This window comes from Semicossyphus pulcher, unplaced genomic scaffold, assembly GCF_022749685.1.
Source record: "Semicossyphus pulcher isolate SPU_LCO1_2020_fin unplaced genomic scaffold, fSemPul1.0.p SCAF_17, whole genome shotgun sequence".
In the NCBI taxonomy this organism is placed as follows: Eukaryota; Metazoa; Chordata; class Actinopteri; order Labriformes; family Labridae; genus Semicossyphus; species Semicossyphus pulcher.
Window position 1 is genome coordinate 621,266 of NW_027211681.1, and position 24,617 is coordinate 645,882.

At 39.7% G+C, this 24,617-nt stretch overlaps 2 protein-coding genes across 2 annotated transcripts in view; one reads left to right on the forward strand and one right to left on the reverse strand.

Moving 5' to 3' along the window:
* LOC138594214 (protein Dok-7-like) lies at positions 1 to 23,374 on the forward strand. The gene is made up of 12 exons (XM_069665230.1): positions 1 to 81; positions 185 to 230; positions 899 to 987; positions 1,993 to 2,143; positions 4,676 to 4,876; positions 9,298 to 9,417; positions 10,922 to 11,029; positions 11,902 to 12,791; positions 19,312 to 19,383; positions 20,788 to 20,833; positions 21,011 to 21,163; positions 21,334 to 23,374. The coding sequence occupies exons 1-12, from the start codon at positions 28 to 30 to the stop codon at positions 21,576 to 21,578; spliced, it is 2,175 nt and encodes a 724-aa protein (XP_069521331.1). The 5' UTR covers positions 1 to 27; the 3' UTR covers positions 21,579 to 23,374.
* Positions 22,876 to 24,617, reverse strand: part of lrpap1 (low density lipoprotein receptor-related protein associated protein 1) — a 12,527-nt gene continuing 10,785 nt past the window's right edge. Inside the window, exon 8 of the mRNA XM_069665233.1 lies at positions 22,876 to 24,042. Within this exon, the coding sequence (XP_069521334.1) occupies positions 23,974 to 24,042 (69 nt within the window). The 3' untranslated portion in view covers positions 22,876 to 23,973. The remainder of the gene's footprint in view (positions 24,043 to 24,617) is intronic.

Genomic DNA, 24,617 nt, shown 5'->3' on the forward strand with positions numbered 1-24,617 from the left:
CACGGCTGCTCGGAACCATGACAGAAGATGACGGATACTGTTGTCGCTGAGGGACAAGTCAAGTTTAGAGATGGAAAAAAGGTCAATTCCTCTAATATTCCTCTTGTTTTCGAGCTTTAGAAAGTATTTCCAGGGCCGACAGGGATATACTCTTGTCAATGACTGATATTTAACTTTTTCACAGTGGAAGACTCGGTGGGTCGTGCTTCGGAAGCCCTCTCCGGTCGCAGGTATATGGCAACCCGCTTTTACTTTTCACAATCAGTTCAATTACAAACACAATCAGATTGGAATCATTTCCAGTTCAAATTGTGCCAGTTTCACGGCAACAGTATTACTTCATTAATCTGTATCATTCGGACCTATTTATTACAGTTAACCTATTAATTACTGTGCGCCAAATGGGCGCCTATAAAGCAACATATCCGCATTGGCGTGTAGGGATGTTACTCAACACACCAGCAGAATAGATCGACTTTTTTTTCAAATTTAGAGATGGACATTAATCCGATGGATTGTAGTGACTCTTTGATCAAACGTTATTGGCTTATAATTTAAACCTATCACATCTAGAAAAAAACTGAGTTTCACTTGAGAGGACAGACACCGTGTGCCTCTCAGCTGGCTATACTATACTGTGTCCTTGAAACAACTGCTAGTTGTGTAAATAATGTAGCTTGTTGCGTTTTTGTTTTTGTGCATTTTTGTGTTGACTTTGTTAATCAGCTCTGCCAGTGGATCAGTGCTTCGTGGTTTATGTCAGCTGTATCATGAAAGCACAAAGGCACTGTGGGGATTACCATGAAGTGAACTGTTGTTATCTCCGTTCTGCTATTACACACACAATTGATGTTATAAATTAGTCTTTAAAACTCCTTACTATTTGTATCTGCATCAGACTGTTTGTATCTGCTGGTGTACAAGGAGAAGAAGAAAGGGAAGGAGAAGTCCAGCAGCCACAAGGAGAGGCTCAATGTGACACTGGAGGTACGTTTAGCTGCATCAGAAAGGCACTCGGCATCTCAAGTACAGGTTACTGCAGTAGGCTGTTCAAATGGTATAAAAGCATTGTTAGTTAAATACAAGACAATATGTCAAGTACAGAAATACTTCATTTAACAAAGACAAAGAGAAGGACAAGGAAAAAAAATATCCAATAGGAATGAGACTTGCAGGGTCAGAGGAGACTGGTTATGAGGCAGGGGAGATTGATCTTCCCCTATTTGTTTTGCAGCAGGAGGGAGAATAATAACAAAAGGGGTTGAAATATACTTATTATCAAATCTCACAATCATTCATAAAATAAGTACTGCAATGTTACTTCTAAATTTCTTTCCTTGAAATATCTACCACTATAATACGTAGGTCTGAGTACCTCACTATAAAGCAATAGACAGATTCTTAGCATGTTATAAAAGAAATGAGTACTAATACTTTTAAACACATTACTTTAAAAATGCATTTCATAAAGGCAACAGAGTCCAAATCTAATCTTTTTAAATGTATTTGTTATCAAGCAGTAGCTAGCTATTTGCAACATCCAAAGCAACAGTTAGCTTAAGAATAGATTTGGGCTGGGGCGTGGTAATGGCAGGCAACGCCGTTGAGGTGATGGAGAGCTCTGCTCTTCTGGCGCAGCTGTCCCGCTGCAGCTGTCCAGTTTGGAAAACCCAGCATGACTACAGTGGCTCTGCGTGCTGCTGCAACTCGCACACCCGTTGCTTGATCCCAATATTGGCTGCATGCACTGGGTGCTGCGTCATCCTTTGTTGGTCTGACACACAGATGAGATCCATTTCATCCATGATTTCCTTCATCCTTTGTGTTGTGATATGAAATATGACAACATAACAGCATGAAATAATGTTATGTTGTTTTACAGAGATCATGTAAGCAGCTATTTCCTTCGTAATAGCCAAGAGGACACACAGTAAAGAGAGTATTGGTAAACAATCTAAATCCTCAGTGTAATTTTTTTTTTTGATCTTTCAGGGGATCTGTGGTGTGGAACCAGGGACTGGGTATGATGGGGTATCTTACACCCATTCCATTATCTGTCTGTCGCACACGCTTGTTCTGGGCTTCAACAGCAGAGATGCCCTGCTGTCTTGGGATGCCCGGGTCTGCTACAGCCTGGGAGAAGGTCAGTGGTTTGGCCTTGTGTGGGCATCACAACTAATTTCTTGTTCAAGGATGTTATGTGTTCATGCTTTATATTGTTTTGCGAATTGTCATGCCCCCTTACATTTAGAGAAATTTCCCTCAAACCTGATTAAGATCGGGCTAAACACCACCATTTATTTTTATTTATTTTATTTTATTATTCTGTCTGTTAACATTTTGTGTCTACTCAAATACTGAAACAATTCTACTCCTGCAACACTGAGAGCAGAGAATGTTAGCCTGGTACGGGAACAGCAAGTTCCTGTGAAGTGTTGTTCATTCATGACGTTGAAAACAACACTCTGCCGCCCCATTGGCGGACCTCCTTAAGTTGAGGATTACACTGCAGAACACGTTTGATACTCTTATTCCAAAACAAGCAAGGGAGAAGATCTTGAAATCAAGACAAACTCACAAAGAACATGGGGACCATGCAAGTAGGCTGCAAGAATATTCGCCTACAGAGAGCTTTGGCTGGCTCCAGCAAATCCAACCCAAAAGACACCAATGATTGTCCCCACATATTTCCCCTTAGCTCCGAACTTTGGTGCCCAACTGTCAGTCAGTCTTCACATTCACACAGCGATGGCTATGTCAACGGGAAGGACACTTCGACATCTAGACTGAGGGAGCTGGGTATCAAACCTCCAACCTGTGACCTCCAGAAATTCTCTGACGACTCTGCCATTGTCAGCCTCATCACTGATGGGGATAATAGGGAATACAGGGAACTTTGTGGACCAGGGCTTTGTGGACTGTTGCCAGTGGAACTGCCTCCAGATAAATGCTGGGAAAACCAAAGAACTGGTGGTGGATTTTCGCAAGCACAAACCCACTCCACCCGCACCAGGGAAGATCCAGGGAATGGACATTGAGATGTGGACTCTTACAAGTACCTGGGAATTCACATGAACAATAAACTGGACTGGACAGACAACATCAATGCACTACTCAATCTGCCTAGGAGACTGAGGTCCTTTTGGGTGCAGGGAGCACTCCTGAGGACCTTTTATGACTCTGTGGTGGTATCAGCCATCCCTTTATGGAGTGGTCTGCCAGAGCAGCAGCATCACGACTGCAGACAGGTAGAGGCTAAATAAACTTGTGAAGAAGGCCAGCTCTGTTCTGGGCTGCCCCCTTGACCCTGTGGAGGTAGTGGGAGACAGGAGGATGATAGAACATTTCCCACCCCCTGCATGGCACAATAACAGCACTGGGGAGCTCCTTTAGTGACAGGCTACTTCACCTGCGGTGAGATAAGGAGAAATACCGCAAATCCTTCCTTCCTGCTTCAGTCAGACTCTATAATCAAGTCCGCTCCCAGTAAAACATAAGAAAAACACATGCTAACTAAAATACTTTAAATCCACTCAATCACTTATGCTAACCATATAAAAAACCTCTAAATTCTGTGTGCAATACTATATTTATTTTTATGTGCAATACTATGTCCACTTTTCTGTGCACTGTGTGGACTGTATTTTTCAACCTCTGTGTATTATATGCACTGTACTTTTCTACTTTTTCTTACTCAAGCTGTTTTATTATATTGTCATTCCTTTGCTGCTGTTAACACTGAAAATGTCAGATTGGAATATACAGTATATCACTTAACAGGTTTTATACAAGCTTGGTAGCCATTCACACTATGTCTATGTAAACTGTTTGAAGCAGTTGTTCCAGTCCTCAGAGATGGCAATTTCATTTCATACACACAGCACTTTTGACTGAATTATACAGACATCTTTTTCATCTCTAAATTAGGCTTTTGCCAATCTTTCATTTCCTGGTTTCAAACACTAAATACGCTGCCACAGGAATAGGTGAGGACCAACAATACCAACTCTAACTATTATACCCCTCAAAGGAGCACAAGCAAAGATACGAATTGTCTCATCTCCTTTTCAAACTCACCATAGAGCTTTATGGCAAAACTATTAAACATGCTTTGTTGGGTTAATTATATAATCTGTGGCCTCAAGTTATAAAATTCACAATGTCTTTGTGAACAGTACAATATAATGTAACTGAAGTGCACCCTTACAAGTCCCTTATGAAACATCAACCTCTAACACTTTTAGGTTACACTTTTGATATCTGAATCTGTCTACAAATAGATTGTTACAGTTTAAGGTGTCCCAACAGCCTGCACTCATGCGTAGCAAAACTAGTTAAGCCTGGTTCAGATCTAAATTGTATTAGATGGCATCAGACTCATACTCGTACACATTCTGATCAGAGATTTTTGAACACATTCTACTACATATGTGAAACAAAGGTTGAGCAGGGCATACATAAACAAGACCTAATGACAATCTAAACATTACTAGACTTATGCTTTTTGCTTACCAATTACCAAACATTAGCAATGACATATTGCAGCCAACAGAGCTCTCCCAGCAGCTACACTGTACTGCACATGGTCATAGACACTTTAATTGTCTTTAAGTTGGTTTAAAATGATTTAAAACCCACACACGCTCCACTCTAAACTGTTTTCTTCCTCCTTTAGTCCACAGGTTAAGTGTCAACGTCGAGCCTGGCACCAAACTTGAAAGTGGCCCTGCCTCCCTCCACCTGTGTAACAACCTACTTGTCCTTACTCGAGGTGTCCCTTCAGTTGTCATTGGCCACTGGAAATTGTCAGCGTTGCGTCGATACGGTGCTGTGCCAAATGGATTTGTGTTCGAGGGGGGGACTCGCTGTGGATACTGTGAGTAACTTGTGAACACAGAATCTTTGTTGTTGTTGGTGGGTTACTGGTATTATATGTGGGTTAGAGATCCATCATTGGAGGCCCCAAGATATGTTTCATTTTGTACTCAACCTTTTAATATACATTGTTGTTCTTTATACTGTATGTAAATATCATAGACTGTAAAAAAAGATGGACAACATGACAGCTCCCTAAAAGTGAAGCTTTTCAGTTGGTTTCTGTCATAATAGTTAGTTATTATCATGCTGACTTACGTCCAAGTTTAGTATTAATTAGTTATTTGACGCTATAAAAAGGATGATTGACAGCTCTGTTGATAGACTGCAGCCAATCTGTTCCAGATTAGCAGAGAGGAAACGTAACTAAAACAATCACTACAGTCAAGTAGTTCCCATATCTGTGAATGTCTGCTTCAGACCCACACAAGAAGCTGTTTAATATGCCAAAGTGCGGGATACTCGCCATTTTTTTCCCCAGTAAGTAAAGTGTTAAGTTTTGGTTAGTGGCTACGTTGGCTCCACCCATCTATCTCTACTGCGAGCTCTGGCTCCAAATGATGTCACCAGTGCAAGGGGCAGTGCCTGTCACTGGGAAGTTTGACGTCACACCTTTGGGTGAATCGTTTTCAGGTCTCTCATGTGCTTGCAGGTTGATAGATCCGTCATTCGACACTGACCCAAATAACCCACAAAGACCCTCATAAAGCCTGTAATTTATTTAATTTATTGGTGTGTAACATCCACATAAGATATTACTTTCAAAGTATTAGCCCCTGTAACTGTGAGCCTGTCTGTCGAATATATGCTGTATGTGTGTGTGTGTGTGTGTGTGTGTGTGTGCAAACTGTCTCATAGCTCCTACTGGAATAACCATGCGGTCCACAGGCTCTGGTTTCAGTGTTGATGTGCAACATCTATAAATAGCCCTCCCCTTGTAGTGGTCACTCTGCCAATCTTTTTCAGTTTCAGTTTTTGGTGAGTAAATGTGAGGCATAGAAAACCAAAACTCCAGCACAGGATCATGTATGACTGACTTTAATGTGGGCATAGACGTAAGCGTTTCGGCTCTATGCCGTCTTCAGCATACTGTGTACTGTTTTGGCTCTATACCGAAACGCGTAAGACCGTGACCCACATTAAAGTCAGTCATACATGATCCTGTGAGTGTCAGAGCTTTGTTTTTCTGGATTTGATTTCCTACCGTGCACCTGAAACGATATTTTGTAACAAAGTTTGTAGTTGTGCACGCTGCCACTGCTGTATTCATACATGCGACACACACACAAATCTGGCTTCAGATCCCACATGCAGACACAGTGATATATTATCCCCTACAGAGTTTGGATGGCCGTTAAGCCTTGTGATCTAGATAAAAGCAATTTCAAGTTGACATGCTATGTCAGCAGTCTTTCCATTGGCCTCTGTGGGCATTAACACACCCACACCTCATAATGTAGCACAGTAGTATGTCGATGCACGTGTAAGGGTGTTTTCCTTATGCAGTGTTCATCACATGCAGCTTTCTTGTCATAAGAGTATGTCCATTGTTCATACAGATCAGAAAGTTTCAGGAGGTAAAAGGACACTTCATCTACTCTTATGTGGTGTGCATTGAGGTGTGAATGACCCACAAAAGTCAAAACGTCTCTGAAGTTACATGGCATTAGAAGTGTTTTATTCTCTTGAAACTTTTTTAAAGTGGAGCTGAAATGGCATTTCGAGAGTATCTAGCTTCTGTATTGGAAGTATTTCCGAGTGAAACAGGACGTGCAGGTGGGACATATCATTAGAGGGATTTGATTTGATCGTTGAGAAGTGGGCATAGACAGCGATCTCCACAGCTAACTGACCGAGCGTTCTTGGTGCTCTGCGGCTAAAAACTGCAGATTGATTGGTTGAAATTGTTTGGTACTAACTAACGTAAGCACGCATGAAATGTAGTTTTACCTGAAGAATAAATGATCGGATTTTGATATAAGAATACGAAGAAATTGATTTTCTGTTTCTTTTGACCGATATTGTCAAATAGATGCACAATATTACTGGGGATGTGATCTAAAAGGATTAAAATGTTTCATTTCACCTCGACTTTAAGTAAGAAGTCGGTAACAGAGAAAGAAAGAAAGAAAGAAAGAAGGAGCAGGTCGTCTCTCAGTTGGTTCAGTCCCCAGCTCCTGTCTACATGTCAAATTGTCCTTGGGAAAGACACTGAACCCCAAATTGGTGTGAAGGCATAACAATCAGTGTATGAATGTGAGTGAATGGTTAGTTAAAACCACTTGACACACTTTGCATAGCAGCCTCTGTCTCTGGTCTGAAGACTAGAAAAGCGTTATATATAAGTGCAGTCCATTTTTACAATTAAGTTAGACATTGTTAAGACACATTTAATTTCAAAGGTGTAATCTGACAAAAATGCTGCAAATTAGAACTAGGTTGAACAGGCCCCCTTGGTGTTGACAACAAGGAAAAAATACCAGTATGTCAACCAAAAAACCCTAATGAGAAATAGGCAGAAAATTGAAAAATGTAGTTCATCATAACAGAAGCTAATATTCTTTTTCTTAGGCCAGAATGTGTTTGTTTAGAAGGTTATGATAACAGGCTACACATTTCTCCAAATTTGCTTGCATAAAGAAAACATCTTTCAAGGCCTCTGAAGATGTTTTTTCACAATAAAGATTAAAAAAAATGTTCACGATAAAAAGCACTATAAGCCAGACAAACATTTTAGAAAAGTATGCATGAGATGATTCTAAGTAGCATATACGTATATTCCCTGTTTGTGTTTCTTCGAAGTGACCGAAAAGTTGTTTTTTGCAAGGAAACTGTATAAAGTTGTGTTGTCCTTTGAAGTTTACAGACTACAGCAGCCTTTTAAGTTTACAAGCAGTGAGATTTCCACTCTCAAAAGATAAATCACATGGTGCAAAGGAAGATCCCTAAATGAAACACCATCGGCAATGGTGAATAGATAATGTTACTTACTTAATGAGCAATACTCTGAGGTACAAAAAGGTCATTATAAATTGCAGTGGGTACAAATAGAGATGTGATGTGGGGCATTTGGTGCTGTGATTTAATTGAAGATGGTTTAAATGTTAAGATATTAAGTTTTATTTTGTTATGAACCTTATTTCTTTGTTGTGAAGCTAGCTTTGACAGTGTTCACTTGTAACAAAAAGTTTGTCTTTTCTAATTGTATGATTTTGAATGGCTGAAGTGGTACAAGGGCTTCCAATAGAGGCCTAATGGACCTTAAGGCTTTTTTCCCCCAACAGAGTTCTTTCCAACTTTAATAAAACTTAAATTTCACAGAAGTGACAGTTGATTGAGCACTTCTCTAAAGGTTTGCAATAGATTGTATTGTGTTTCTATTATTACGTCCGAACCCCTTTTTAACTGAATGCATTAAATCATGAATACAGCATTGAGACTAGTCTTTCAACTTCATCTTTTCCTGTTGTGAGTCGTTCATCTGGTGTGAATGACCCACAAAGGCCAAAATGTCTCTGAATTTACATTCCATTAGAAGTGTTTTATTGTCTTGAATCAGTGGTGAAACTTCTTTAAGTAAGAAGTCGGTAACAAAGACAGAAAGAAAGAAAGAAAGAAAGAGCCCGTCGTCTCTCAATCAGTTCAGTCCCCAGCTCCTACAGTCTACATAAAAGAGAGTAAAGTAAGTAAAGATATAAGTAAAATAAATTACTTTTGCCTTCTACCTCAATGAATGAGATAAAAAGATACCTCTACCCAAGAATTTAATGCTGTTTTGTGACCTTCGGCATTTTCTTGAAAATTGTATCAAAAATACAAACATGATTTTATAATACAACTCCTCAGTACTTTGATAAAAGACCAGCAGTTTAAACAACTGTTGCTTGCAATTACATTTAAACAAAGCAGACTAACTCAGACGCATTCACATCAAAAAACAATCAACAGTTTTGCCTTCATCTTCGTACTTTTTTCCCTTGTAGCAAGGTACCAAGCTCCATAAGAACAAAGTTGTTTTTCTTCTAACAAACCCTCGAGTAAGAGTTTACTTGGCTTTCTTTATGGCTGCCTTTTCAATATCTCTGCAATGTTATAATTTTTTTGCTTGTCTTGTGACTCACACCTCTAAGTAGGCTTCATAGTAAACTGGGGACTGAATTAAGAGACAGTTTATGTAACCCTTAGAAAAAAGGGTTGCTCAAGGCTTAAATAATAACCTTGCTTTTACAACAGCCTTCTGAACCTCACTGAATAATGTTTGGCCTTGCGCAAAATTAGATCTCATTTTGTATTTATTTATTTATTTACAACAGCATTTTCCCCTGCTTTATGCTGTTGGATTTGGTGATTTTAAAGGTTTTTTTTTCATCACTTGTGTCTATCAAATTTGTCTCTCTGTCTTTGTCTCGATCCATCTTTCAGGGGCTGGTGTTTTCTTCTTGTCCTGTTCAGAAGGGGAACATATAAGTTTTTTGTTCGACTGTATTGTCAGGGGCATTACCCCCAGCAGGGCCCCTCATGGCCTGCGACCTGCCCTGCCAGGTGAAAACACACACCGACACAGAGACACATTTGCATGCTGATAACATAAAAAAAAAGACATACAGAATATGCCTGCAAACATTCATTTGTAACATGAGAACTACATTTTGTATTAAATACTTATTTTGGTAGAAGTTTCAGCAAAAGAGACACACTGCATCGAACTTAAAGCACATTGGTATGTGACTCTGTGACTTCAATTATAAAGGTTTACTGCCTGTTTAGAGTGCATGTTTAGCATTTGTGTCTGGTGCCATGCTAGTGGAAACTCCACATGCTTAAAGTCTAAAAGTCCATGTGAGGATTAAGGGGTCAGACCTATGTGTGTGACTCTTGTTCTGTTCTAACGTACTGCTAATTTCAAAGGAATGTCTGAGACCACAAATATGGAGATAGAGGGCTTAGTGACAGTTGGAAGGAGAAAAGTTGTTCAGGGCAAATACCAAGGATCATAGAGACAAGTTTACCTCGCTTTGATACAGTGTAGACACACTCTGATCTGTTTTTGGTTTTGGACATATGTACTTTGGTAAACTTTAGATGACATTCATGAATCTGTGACACAGTCGGGAAACAGCTACAGTAACTAATTTTTTGGATTTTTTTGGATTAGACATCCAAGAAAATGCCTTACAAATGTTGTGTGTAGTTGTATAGGTGGAGAGACTTCAATCAGTTTTTTTATTAACAATTTAAAGAAATAAGATCCAGCCTCCCTGCAACAAGTGTCAGCCAACCTGTCTCAGTCTGCTGTGAGGCCCACTGTAACCCCATGACATTCAGTGCTGTAAGGGCAGCTATAATTAGTGTAGAATAGCAACGTTAGCATATGTTAGCTGACACCTCACATAGCGTAGTGAAGAAACTTGGCATCCACACGTTAGCATTAGCTGCTGCAGTCCGGAGGCAGAGATCCAGGGGTTAGGTTGTTGACAGTGACACCTATACACACAAACACCCTGACCCACAGCAGCATGCATTTGGCAAACACCTACACTGTAAGTATATATAGCAGGCATTAAGTGTGTAATTGGCTGGGTTTTACGCTAAATTGATGTTCCACCAGACAGTCGAGGCACCTATAACTTCCTCTAGGAGATTTTAAATTTACAAGTGGGGTTAATAGTTGAAGGCACACTCCCACACATGACAGACTTCTTAAAGGGAGGCTGATGCATACAGTAGCACTCTGCTACAACTTCTGCTTTCATGTATCCACTTTGAAATTGACATTGAAAGATGTTATCTTTTTAAAAGACATGTTTTTATATCCTATGCCTTAAAGAAGTCATATGTGAATGACCTTAAAATAGTTTTATTCAGGTTTATGTACATACATAGCATCAAAATGATTTACAGGCCAGATACTTTTTGGGCAAAAGTAAAACTGCTGATTGAGTTAAAAATGTGTTGTCATGGTGTCAGCTGTCCGTATAAAGCTGGGAATTACACTCTAAAGGACTAATGTTTTTGTGTATGTCTGTTTGTACTGTGTAAATAGCAGATCCCTTTGTTGACCCAGCATCAGCTGAAAAACGGATCAGCCAGGAGGCATCAGAGCTGGAGAAAAGACTAAGCATGTTGTCTAACTACAGCCTAGTGAACAGCACAGGTACGTTTTTTTAAATGAACTTTACCTAAGGCTGTATATCCAACATGTAATGAGCTGCTTGTATTAGAGGAATCGCCTGCATCATCTTAGGACCTTCAGATGTTGATTTATATTACCATGAATCTTTTACTCATCATTTCACCTTGTATGCTTAGGCTGATTTGCCTCCTTGTCCACATAAAGAAAATCACTTGTCCACATTTATGAGTGCTACCTTAGACAGATTTGGTCTTAATTATATGTTTGAATTAGTCAGAAATGTGAAGTGCAGCGGGGTCAGATATCCTATGATTAATCTTTGATGACTACCTCTAAAGCTCAGAGAAAGTTGGAGATGAAAAACTATTTCTGTCCTGACAGAATCACCCACAAAATACAGTGGACAAAAATGCACAACTCAAAGCAGTAGAGAGTTCAACAAAAATGTTGACTTGACAAGATCAAACGAGCAGGCAGAGGTACAAAAGTCACTGGGCAAATACAGCCTTAAGGTCGACACAAAATGTCAGTAGAAATAAATGCTGGATTGCTACTCACAAAAAGCCAAGGTACTGAGACAAAGGAACACAGCGCCTAAATACACATGAGGTTATCAAGACAAGCGAAGACAGCTGGGGTGATTAAGGATTAGACACACTTGGGACCAAGATGCAGATACAATAGGGTTGAGACACATTTGGAAGACACACAAAAGCAGCAGAGAGAATCTGCTAAACTTAAAAAACTTGAACGTGAATAAGGAATTTACTGAAACAAAGAAACACAACTTAAACTGAAGAGTGGGACATGACTGTGTGTGTGTGTGTGTTTGTGTGTGCAGAATGTTTGATAAATTACTTAACCAGGATCTAAAATCTTTCTTTTCCCTTCAGCTTCGACTTACAGCTGCAGCACATCTGTAGCCAGCAGTGACCAAAGCAGCATCTCCAGCTCCTCCTCCAGCCAATCAGATGCAAGCTACGGAAGCAGACATCCATTCTGGGTGGAGCCATTAGCTAGACTGCATCTCTCTAATGAGACAGGAGCAAGCTCCTCCACACTGAATGCTCTGACCAGTTCAGATGACCAGCTTTATGTTGCTGTGATGGGAAGCTCCAACCCCAATCTATCCTCCACCCAGCTCCATACTCGTGGTCTCCATGATAGTGGACGGCAGAGCTCATTAGACAGTGGGATAGGGATAGCGACAGGCAGTCAGTCGTCTTACTCAGGGAGCTTCTCTTCGCATACAGGGAGTTTGGACACAGCTTGTCAGGGAGAGGGAGAGGAGTTTGGCTCCTTGACCAGCCTGCCTGCTCCTCCTCTTGTACCCCTGCCTCCTCCTCTACCAACTCCTCCTCCTTCTCCCTCTCAGTCCACACGTACCCCAGAACACAGTTCAGCCACCTCCTCCTGCCCATGTGCATCCAGATCTAGCTCTTGTGCATCCTGGAGGCACTGTGAGGAATATCAAATCCCCTGCCCGCTCAGACTGCGGTATGACACTCCAAGGAATCTGCTCAAAACCCTCTCCCTGAGGGAACCCTCCTCTCAAGAGGGCCCACCTGAGCTGGGCAGGGACTGCAGGAGCAGTAGTGATAGAGGAGATAGACGGGGACAAAGGATGAGCAACACTGCCACAGGATCCAGGGCTCAGCATCATGTCATGATGCAGCGCTCGCATTCCTGGAGCAGTGAGAGGGAGCCCTCTGTGGACAGTGAGGGGAGGTCAACACCTAAACCCCAGCTGGTTCCTGGAAGCTTGGTTTGTGGAGAAATACAGGTACTAACAGTCTCCCACTCTTTCAATACAACAATAAACCTGTCAACCAATGAACAAACTAGGATGAATGTAGAATATCAGAGGGAGTATCATTAGAAAATGCTTAATTTTAAATGCCTTTTGAGTCCTCTATGGCATTAAAACCCCTGTACGGAAATAGGATCACATCACTTACACTAGCTGGTCCCTTTAGTAGGACCAGTGAACACAACATAAATTCAGTAAAGCTCAAATCAAATCACCTCAAGGAAACAAGTCTAATCTCATGATAATGTCGTACAATCCAAGAATAAATAAACATATTTTCATTGTAATTAAAGCTACTATTGAGTACAGAATAGCAATTATCTGACTTTAAGTTATCTTTGGTAGAATTCTTTAATTAAGTATGTATCTTAATGAAAAAAAATATTTTTGGAAATAGTCATGCTTACTTTAGTGATTATACAGATACACATTTTCTTCTTAATGTTTCTGCTTGCATTAATTATGCCCACAGCGGTCATTTTCAGTCTTGTGCTCGTAATAAGGATGTTATTTACATATTCCTTGTGCTAATAAGAGTATGCTGAAGCTATGCAGTTCATAGTTTTAGCACCTCCATGGATGGATGGATGGATGGATGGATGGATGGATGGATGGATGGATGGATGGATGAATGGATGGATGGATGGATGAAAGGATGGATGGATGGATGGAAGGATGGAAGGATGGATGGATGGATGGATGGATGGAAGGATGGAAGGATGGAAGGATGGAAGGATGGATCTCCATTCAGGCACTTCTGTGAGACACTGTTATAAATTGATCCTTTTTTATTCTGTAGGATTCATCTGTGTCTATTTCACCAAGCAGAAAAATTCAAGACCTGGCTCAAATATTTCCACAGTATTAGATAATGGAGGTATCCAACTATTGGGGGCCCTGGCGCACAACAAACCGAAAATACTCCACTATACAATATCACTGCAAATGCAGTCTGTTAAAGGGTCAGTTTGCTGATTTTCAACCTCAGTCCTATCATGCTATTATGGGGAACTAATGCCATCATGGTAGGAAAAAAATGCAATTTTCACTCTGTGCCTTTGGAGGATGCTCCGCTTCTCCAATGGGCCCCGGAAAACCTCCGCCAGATGACGAGTTTTACGTAGTCTGGCCAGGGAGCTTGCTAAACTACACTTCCTTAATCTAGGACGCCTGCCACCAATGTCATGTCTCGTTCAAAATCAACAGGTTTGAAAAGTAGACTGCAGACATGAAGATTTTTTAGACGATCCACTGGTATATTCTCATCGTATTTCGGATTCTGTACCACTATGACCCATAGTCTGCCACAAAATGGAAAAAAAAGAATGTAGAATGGGTGAAACCACAAGTTGTTTGTACAACTTTCTGCACAGCTATTGCGCCAATTTCAAATTTTATTGCTCCTATTCATTACAGAAAACACCAGCTTTGACTGACAGTGGCTTTTTCCAGGGCCAAATTGCTCCTTTAAGGTTTATAATTGGTTGTAAAAGATTGATTCAGCTGAATAGTAATATCCAAAGCAATAATTTGGAAGGCTGTTCAGGTCTTGGTGAAGGTCTACTTCACTGATGCAGTTTTGCTTTGTCATGCCTTTGTAATTCTCACTTCCATCTTACCACAACACAAGAGGAGTAAAGTGATCAAATCAGCAGAAACACCGAGAGAGGAGAATCCTGTTGTATGAAACTAATGGCTTGTATTTATTAATCAGTTATTCTTGAGATAAGGGACAAAATAGGTTTAACATTTTTTGATATGACATTTATTTGAAATAGATATATGTGTATAAAAAGGTTTCACCTAGCAATCATGTGAAGGGGCAAGTCTTAGTTAAAAAAAAATTCAGAAATTTGATTTATGCCCTTTATAACATGAAATGTGTGAAATCCGTCAGACACACAAACAACATTTGATTTTGATTTGATCAATCCAACAAGAATGCAAAGTATGATCTAATGATGGTTTTTAGTTATGCAGTGAAGTAATACAGTATTTTTTATTCTGATTTTACACTATTGTGAAATATAAATTTTTTCAATACTTAAAGTTTCTACCTTCATTTTTTGGCTGACCATGGGATCAGCCCTACACATGGGTCTGTATGTGACTGACTGAGTGACTGACTGACTGTACTTTCACAGCCGTAGAGAGAGAGAGTTGCGACATTGCAATGGCAGATCATGGAGCAAATTGGACCTCTATTGAGGCGACTCTCTGTCTACACGGCTCTGGATACTTTGTTCGGGGAGTAGGTGGGGCAGCTCCTCCGCTGCTCGTGTGCTGTCCTCACCTACCGCCGTCATCGGCCTCATAAAGTCAAGTCAAGTTTATTTGTATAGCACGTTTAAAACAACGTAAGCTGACCAAAGTGCTTTACAGACAGTGGCAGATAGAACAGTGTAAGAGACATAACAAATTATGAATATAACACATGACAATATATAAACATATACACATACATACATAATACTCATGAATAATATAGCTAAACAATTTCAAACATCTTCAAACACTTTAAGTAGTTTCAAAGGCCAAGGAAAAGAGGTGGGCTTGGAGCTGAGCTTTGAAGGAATTTAGTGAGTCTGCCCTTTTGACTACTTGTAACACATTGCCCACAAAAGCGCACATTGACCTAATGCGGTCAGCCACATACTTAGAGTTTTGACCTAGTCTTGTTAATATGAAATATAAAAAACCCATGTTTTTAAACAAATAAGACATCATCGCATGGAGTTCAGCTTGTGTTTTAACATATAAGCACAATTTATTGTAGCACAAAACGCTGACGGTGTTGACAAACATTTAATGCAGATAAAAACTGCAAACTTAAACCGCCCTTAATACTAAGGGAAACCAACTAGCACAGTGATTGTATTTGACTTCTATTACTATTATATTTGTAACTTTCTTGATTTTTTGGATTTCTGAGTTTGCTTCCTGGTAACATCCTCTCAGTTTCTGTCTGTGGAGAGTTTAGTGGTGTTTTATGTCTCCTTTCCTGTGTGCCACCTGATATGTCAACTATTTGAGCCCTCTTTTTTCGCCATGTTTGTTTTCTCAGTCGATTTCCCTTTTCTTTTTCTTTTAAAGTTTTTATTTCCCTTGAATCCTAAGCTTAATCCAAAAGGCAACTGGACTGGTTGAAGTTCTTGAAGACGTTTCACCTCTCATCCGAAAGGCTCCTTCAGTTCTAAACTGACTGGAGGGCAGAGCTAGACATATAAGCCTCTGTACAGAGTATCAAGCTTAAAATTACCATGACCTGGATGACTGAGAACCTCCACAGACATTTCCCTTGAATGCCCTTTCCTAGTTTTCCTCTCTTTCTTACTTGCAAGATTTTGCATTCTTACAGGTGGCTCCTCAACACTCTCGTAAGTGGACTATCTGGGGGTGTGTGCACAGATCAACCATAACATTATGACCATTGACGGGTAAGTGAATAAAAATAACTTCGCTGCAATGGCACCTCTCAGTGGGTGGGATATGTCAGGCAGCAAGTGAACATTTTGTCCTTGAAGTTGAGGTGTTGGAAGCAGGAAAAATGTCAAAGTGTAAGGATGTGAGCGACTTTGACAGGGGCCAATTTGTGATGGGTAGATGACTGGGTCAGAGCATCTCCAAAACTGCAGCTCTTGTGGGGTGTTCCCAGTCTGCTGTGGTCAGCACCTACTAAAAGTGGTCCAAGGAAGGAAAACTGGTGAACCAGCAAAAGGGTCATGGGCGGCCAAGGCTGCGGGGAGTAAAGGCTGGCCTGTGTGGTCAGATCAAACAGAAGAGCTTCTGTAGTTTAAATGACTAAAAAAGGTGTCAGCACATACAGTGCATCCCAGTTTGATGCATATGGGGCTGCATAGCTGCAGACCAGTCAGTGTGCCCATGCAGACCCCTGTCCAGCAACAAAAGCACCTACAATTGGGACAGTGTATCAGAACTGGACCACGGAGCAATGGAAGAAGACGGCCTGGTCTGATGAATCATGTTTTCTTTTACATAATGTGGATGGCTGGATGCGTGTTCGTCACTAACCTGGGGAAGACATGGCACCAGGATGCACTAGAGGAAGAAGATGTTTTGCTGGGAAACCTTGGGTCCTGCCATTCATGTGGTTGTTACTTTGAGAAGTACCACCTACCTAAACATTGTCGGGGACAAAGTACACCCCTTAATGGAAACAGTATTCCATAATGGCAGTGGATTTCAGCAGGATAATGCGCCCTGCCACACTGCAAAAATGGTTCAGGACTGGTCTGAGGAACACAACAATGACTTCAAGTTGTTGACTTGGCCTCCAAATCTGCATCTGTGGGATGTGCAGGACAAACAAGTCCGATAAAGCCCCCACCTCGCAACTTACAGGACTTTAAGGATCTGCTGCTAATGTCTTGGTGCCAGATACCACAGCACACTTTCAGATGTCTAGTCGAGTCGATGCCACGGCCGGTCAGGGCTGTTTTGGCAGCAAAAGGGGGACCTACAAGTTAGGCAAATGGTCATAATGTTAGGGCTGATTGATATATATTTGCTGCACTTCCCAGTGCTTTCTGGACCTTTTCTGAGCATCCTTCTAATCCCTTCTCTTATACGTCTGCTCGCTTGGTTCCAATTACATTCCAATACATTTTACTTTTTTGTCCTTAACTCTCTTCTTCCACCATTGTCATTTTCGTTTTCTAGACTCTCCCTTCTACTGTCTGGATCACTATTTACTCACTCTCTTCTTTTTCTTTGATAGTCCCTATTTCTCTTTCTTTGCTCCTCCACTGATTGTTTCTGTCTGGCCATGCTTGCCCACAGTTAGATAGAAAACAATGTAACTACCATGTTACACCATTAACTACCACTCAACTACTATGTTGCATTTAGTACCATATAACTACTTTAGAGCATTAGTGACCATGCAACTACCATGTTACAGCATTATCAAGGTGTAAATAAATAGGTTTAATAGGGCTGTAACCATGTAATAAAGTAAATCTTAAGCATTATGACAAAAGCTTGTTAGCCTGCCTTAGCTTGACAGGTCAAAGCTAAGGTGTTCACTGGGCTATGTAGGTCAGCTCATATGTACATGTATTAAAGAGAGCCAGTGAAATAACTTTGGAACATTTTCCCATATTCAAAAATAACATGATATATACTATTTTAAGATTTTTTGTGATCACTTGTCAACCCCGTCAGTGTACGGCAAATCAGTCTTATTTTTATTCAATCTTAACCAAGTGTTGTTGGAGTCATATTGTTTTTTCTTAGTTGCTAGCTACCTCTATAAGGGAAACTAAGAAGTCCAATTTTACTTGACAGTAAGATCATAAAAATGTAAAGATGGTGTTGACGTTAATACCAGCATTGTTTGTTTAAAATATCAAAACATTTAAAACCATCCGGACCATGTGCTGTACTGTTCCATCCCCAATGAACAGGAAGTTGAAAAGGGGTCCTCATGGTAATACCTGACCACTGATATATCTATGTATGCATTTGCACCTCTTTTAAACCCTTTTCATGATAGTTTCACATTCTGACCTCCTGCTGAGGACAGGCTAAATACATGCAAATTAACATAGTACACACTATTCATTTTGTGGAACTTTTAAAGTAATTTTACAAGTATGAATTTATGTATTTTTAACGTAAAAAAATTCTGTGGAGGACATGTTTTGTCCCTTTTCTCTCTCAAGAATCAGTGTAATTATTCATCAATTTTTATTATTTATCTACAGCTCCAGAAAAAATAAGAGACCACTGCAAAAATATGTTTTTCTCTGGTTCTTCTATTTATAGGTTTGTGTAAAATTAACTTTTGTTTTACTGTATAATTTTGTAATACAATATTCTCATTTGGTGTGCTTGGTATGCTCTCCACCAGTGTCTCACATTGCTGTTAAGTGACGTAATGGAACTCTTTGCGTAAAAATTCGAGCAGCTAAGCTTTGTTCGATGGCTTGTGACCATCCATCTTCATCTTGATCACTTTCCAGAGGTTTTCAATGGGTTCAGATCTGGATTGGGCTGGCCATGAGAGAGATGCTGATTTAAGGAAAATTTGGAGTGGTCTCCTATTTATCACACATCATTCATGTTTGGTTGCCTGATTCCACAAGATGCATTAAAACAAACTGTGTGACAGATAATATTCCTGAACCTCGAGCCTTCTGGGTTATTAGCTGCTGTGGGAGGGAGAAAATACTAAATCCGGACACATTGGCAGATATTTTTTATGTCTGAGCTACCACCCTTTTGTCTTTTGTCTACCACTTCTAAAGATGTCATCTAAGTTCTCTTGACTTTCCATCAACCTTTTTTCTTCACCTCATGCCCTCACACTTGCCCTTTCTTCTCTCTCCTTATTGGTCTTTATAAAAGCCTCCATGTCTACAGCTGTTTACAATATCTCTTCTCTCCATATTTCATCTCTCAACTGTTGTTCTCCTTTTGCTGCAAAAATCTATTAACCATGTTGATTGAGCTCTTTTGTCTCCCCATCCAGTGCAGTCATGGTTTAGATAACTACATTACACCAGAGCAGTGGCGGTCAGCGAGGAGCAGATGCATGACTCGGGTAAGATTTTATCTGCCTGTTTTGTTCTTGGTCTTATGTAGCCATTATAATGAGCTTTTTAAAGTAGCCAGGAAAGTGACAATACATTTTGGCAGGTAAAGTAAAATACTGTCAGTTCTCTAACAAGCCTTCTATAGGTAAAGATAAGAAAGATTGATAAGATAACCTTTACTGATCTCCAACAGGGGAAATTTACTTATTACCGCAACTCACAAAAAGAGGCATATTGAAATAGGAATCAAGTGCTGAAAAAAAAATGGGGTGCAAAAAAAACTAACTAACAAATAATTAAAAAATAAATAACAGCAATAATAATAAGAAACTATACGCATATGTACACCTTTCTAATTTTAGATAGAACGTGTTATTTTGTTGCACAGAAAATTGTACAAGCATTTTAATAAAGCATTCTACTCAGTCACTTTGGGAACTGGACAATTATCTGTCATCTGGTGTCACAGTTTAGCTTCTCTTTGTGAACAGTTGTTGCTGCAAGTCCTGCATAACTTGTATATGACCCACGAGCAGCAATCACTTTCCGCTGGACAGCCTGCCTTGTCTGTTGGACTCGGCAGCGGCTCAAATCGAAATCCCGACTCTCTCTCCGACATCACCCCAAAGTGCCTGCCAAGGACCACATGCCTCCTTGTGCAGCATTGTGGGAGGCCAAGCCTTTGCGCTGTAGTTCCAAAATAGCACTAATATTGATCATGCTCAGCAATCACATCTGAATGTGTGACATCTCACCAGCCATATTTCCTGACAGGTTACTTATCAGCAATAACAAAACTTGTTCATAAATTTGTTTATTTTCATGTCCACTATGGCTTCATCATGTAGTCTAGTTATCAAATAGCTTCAGAGGTATTGATTAAAGCTCTAAATGTTTTTGTTCACCAGGCTGTCTTGGCCATTTCCTCTATTGCATATTTTTGTTCGGTTTGGTTGAATTATAGAATTAGTTTGATTACTCAAAGTTCTTGAGAGCCTTATTTTCCACAGAGATAGTTCAAAAAGGCAAATCTATGCCTCAGGACACCATCGTGGCCCTAGAATGTCCCTCTTGTTGTGCCATGGACATTGTAGCTCTGCTGTGGATCACTAGTTACTTAGTTAGCAAAATGGGTCATCAGCAAGAGGAGAAGGGGAAGACCACTGTCCCACATCTAGGCATAGCTCTTCTTAGTGGCAATCTCTAGATTTGGATGAGAATCTGCCTTATCCCAAAGTTATTACTTGAGGCTACAATAGCTGTCATTCAGCAAATTACACATGGTATTGCTTTAAATCAAACATCAAATGCTTGACACTGATACAATGTAAATAACTTGTACACTATTACAGCCAATTATATAGTTCTTGAAAATAAATTCTTTGTAATATTTTTTTGTAATTTTTTTGTAGATTGCAGACTCGCCATCATTGCTGTCACCTTCTGCAAATACACAAGGTGTGTAACATTAAATTCCCTTAAGTATTGTGCTTGTTATTTAAGGTATTTACTTGAGAATTTCCATTTTATGGCATTGCATAAAGTAGCCTACTCACCTCCTGAGGTGTTAAAATATCTCTACACAGCTCTGACGTGTATAAATTGATGATTGCTCTGCTAAATATTGGTTTCCAGAGCCTTCTCTTTGTGTTAGAGGGAAATATGATGATATTGGGGGTGTTGAAGATAAGATGGCCGGTGTGAAAAGGTCGGCACCCTCTCTGCCACCCTCTGCCCCTCCACCTCTGCCCCTCGCACTGTGCAGGCCTGGTCCAACATCAACCTTCGGTAAGAAAGTTGGCATTTCCGATGTTTTCCAGAGATAAGTGATTTGGTTTGGGGCTTTTCTTTTGAGAGTGGCTTACTTCTGATATACTGATACTTTATCTTGCTGGGTCTAGATCAAGGGGAAACAGTTTAGCAGCGAAACTTAAACAGCTTTTGGATTTTTCCTCTAGGTGCTTTCAGGTCTGCCCAAGAGACACCTCCGTCTGTATCCCTGGACACTGGGCTCCATAGCAACAATACTGTTAATTACGTAAACATACCCATTAGCCCCCTGCCAGCGCAAACTAATCGAGAGCCCCTTTACACAGAGCTGGACCTGCAGGAGCATGGCTCAGCACATGTCTTCAGTGCTTACAGTGCTGTCAAAGGTAAAACTTTGCAGCTCTGTGGACCGACTAAGAACATTGTTCCTTAAAGGCCATTTTAGATACTTGTCCTTTTCTGCAGCTGCTTTCTTTTCTATCTCGCTTCTGTGGGAATGGCTTAACGTCAGCTTTTGCATCCCTTGTCTCTGACACCCATGAAACAATGTGCATATGAATAACAGTCTTGTTGAAGTTAATTAGTTCAGTCTTCTACCTGTTTGTGTACTTATTTTACAAAAATACAACCAAATAAATATAAGGCAATTTAACAAAACACATTTGGTTTGGTTGAGAGCATTCTGTTATGTTGCTTATTGTACCTCTGCTTTATGTATATATCAGCTATATTTGAGAACGTGTATGCAAAAGTTTACTGTATAAATTAGCAGAATCAGTTAAGTTCCCTGAATGAGTGGGCAGATACAATTTATTCATGTAAAATTCATTTTAGTTGTTCAGTGCTTAATTTATGGTGTATAAACACATTTTTTGGTAAAAAAACAAAGCTTACAACAGTAACACAAAGCAATTTACAACAGTATTCATGTATTAAAATTGCCATGTATAAATCAGCAAAGTAACGAGCGTATCAAAGTGATTTTATTCAACTTTTACATCATATTAAATTGATCCAATGCCAGTGTCCAGGGAATGTGAATAATGTCTCTCAAGGACTGATCAGTCACTGTATGTTTTCCCTGCATGTGGCAATTTTAAGTTTAGGAAAACATGGAACAAGGTAGAAAAAAAATAAAAAGTTTTTTTCCTTTGTCCCTCCTTTACCAATGATTTCCTGACAAGAAGAGATCTCCATCAGGTAGGCCCACCTCAATATTACTTATTGGGGTGGTGCATGTACAGGGCAGGGAGGACAGACTGACTCAGCTGGAAACCCGGCGGTGCGGGCCACTAAACTGGTTCTGCAACTGGATGATACTTCAAAGTAGTTTCTAGTGCTGATTATTTCCCTATCTCTTAACAAGTTAAAAAGCTCAAATGCAGTCGTTTATCATACTAATTATTGATGTACTTAGACACACCCATAGTTGTGCAACTATACAGAAAATCCCACCAGCAATCCATTCTACTAATAAGAATGAAACATTAAATGTCTTGGGAGACTTATAAGCTGCTGCCAGTTCAGATGTGTTTTGTGTTTCAGTTAACGTGTTTATAATTTCTTATATGCTCCTTCTAAAATCAGTGCTCCCTTACTCGTCTTTCCTGACTTTGATGATGTTTAGCACAGAAATGGTACTGTTTTTGGCTGCATGGCACATGTCTGCTGAGTTTAGAGCTTCTAAAATACTCAGCTGATTAATGTTTGAGCATTTGCATAATAGGAAATGAAAGTATGAGTATGATTTTATTATGACTAAATAAGATCAAGCCCAACTGAATGCACTGACACTTTACAATCAGTTGTTAATGAGTCCCAGCTTGCTAGGCTATCATTCCACATCAGAGATTAAAGCATTTGACTGAAATAAGCAGCTTGAAGTTACATCTCTGGAGCAAATTACATGAATCCAGGCCCATATGGCCTAAGCAGGATTCATCACAGTAACCAATGTCTCTGCTTCTGCTCTGTGAGAGGGCAATAACTGATGATGGGAATAGCACAAAGTGTGTTCCAGTTTCTCACCATTGTCCAATATTTGACACAAATTTATGTCAATAGAGAAGACAGAGAAAACATGTAAGGATGAGTTGAAAGTACAAGTAAATATGGACTGCTATTATTCATGCCACAACTACAGGAACAATATTAAATTATAATTTAAATATATTACTGTTTGTATTTTGTTGGCACCAGCATCTTGTCAATTATAAAAGCTTGATGTTACATTTTCAAGTTTTCTGGGTTTTATTGCTTCTCGTCTAAATTGCAAAGCATGCATATTATTTTGATTACAAAAAAGCAGTAACATTACAATATTTAAGGAGGCCAAGGTAGTGACAGCAGTACATACATATCAGATGTAATATTTTTTACTCATTTCTCATCACCGAAACCAATAACATAACAGACCATTTCACCCTTTTGTACCTTAAAAAGGAGTTCATAACCTGATGCTACTGTAGTGAATAAAAAATGCTATCAATATGGATGGATATTGGACCATGCCAATGCTGATATATACCGATTAACTTTGATAGGCAAATCAGTTAATTATTGGCCCAATACATCTTGCATCCCTTACTCTACCTCATCTGTGACTGACAATCTGTTATCACAATAAGTCCAGCTTGTACATTGTTGTGTATGTTGTAAATCCACAATTTATTCACTCAATAATTTCTATACAAATCGACAAGTAATAACACTACACAATTAGAAAAGATAGATTTTTTGAAATGGGGAAATATAGCATTCATTGTGTGTGGTTGTAGAGGAAATTGTTTCAGTTCATTCAACCTTCACTGATGTGAGGAACATGATCCTCAGAGCTCATTGTGCTCAAGTCCATCACGAGAGAGCTTGTTGGACAGGTCCTGCAAATGTTTCTTCATCTGAAATCAGACAAGACAAGCGCGTAAGCCTTTACTGCAACACAAATTCCTGTAGATCGGTTGATCAGTTGTAAATTATATGAAAATTTCACAACCCAACATATTTCACCATGGCATTAACACACATAATCATAATTGTGCAGTTTATGAGCAAATTTTGGGTTGCTTTTATCTTTAAATTTGACTCAGCTCTGATCACATTTTTGCATCGTCATGTTACATAAAGAAAATCTTTAATCCCCACATGGCTTGAATTAATTAATCACACATAACTAAAGGTTGCTGTATATAATTGTCTTCAATCGCAGCAACAGTATACTGAATATAAACATCTATTGGTACTTTTACAGCATGAAGATTATGTGTAAGTTATACTTGGTTTATCTTCATTTATCCCGAATAAGGTTTGATCAAAACTATGCCTCTTTGAGTTTTCCATGTCCAAAACAATGTTGTGTTCTAACTCCAGAAATAAGATACTATTCCTCTATGAACTAGGTCACTAATTGGTGGTCCAGGTCCGATCTTGGTGAGTCTTAGTTTCACTATAAAGAGTAATTACATAGAGGCTCGCT

Bases quoted from the DNA above. Each gene is read 5' to 3' on its own strand.
- LOC138594214 (XM_069665230.1), top strand. From the start codon at position 28: ATGACGGATACTGTTGTCGCTGAGGGACAAGTCAAGTTTAGAGATGGA. The intron at 2,144-4,675 runs GTCAGTGGTTTG...TTCCTCCTTTAG, and splicing joins CTGCTACAGCCTGGGAGAAG to TCCACAGGTTAAGTGTCAAC. The intron at 9,418-10,921 runs GTGAAAACACAC...TGTAAATAGCAG, and splicing joins CCTGCGACCTGCCCTGCCAG to ATCCCTTTGTTGACCCAGCA.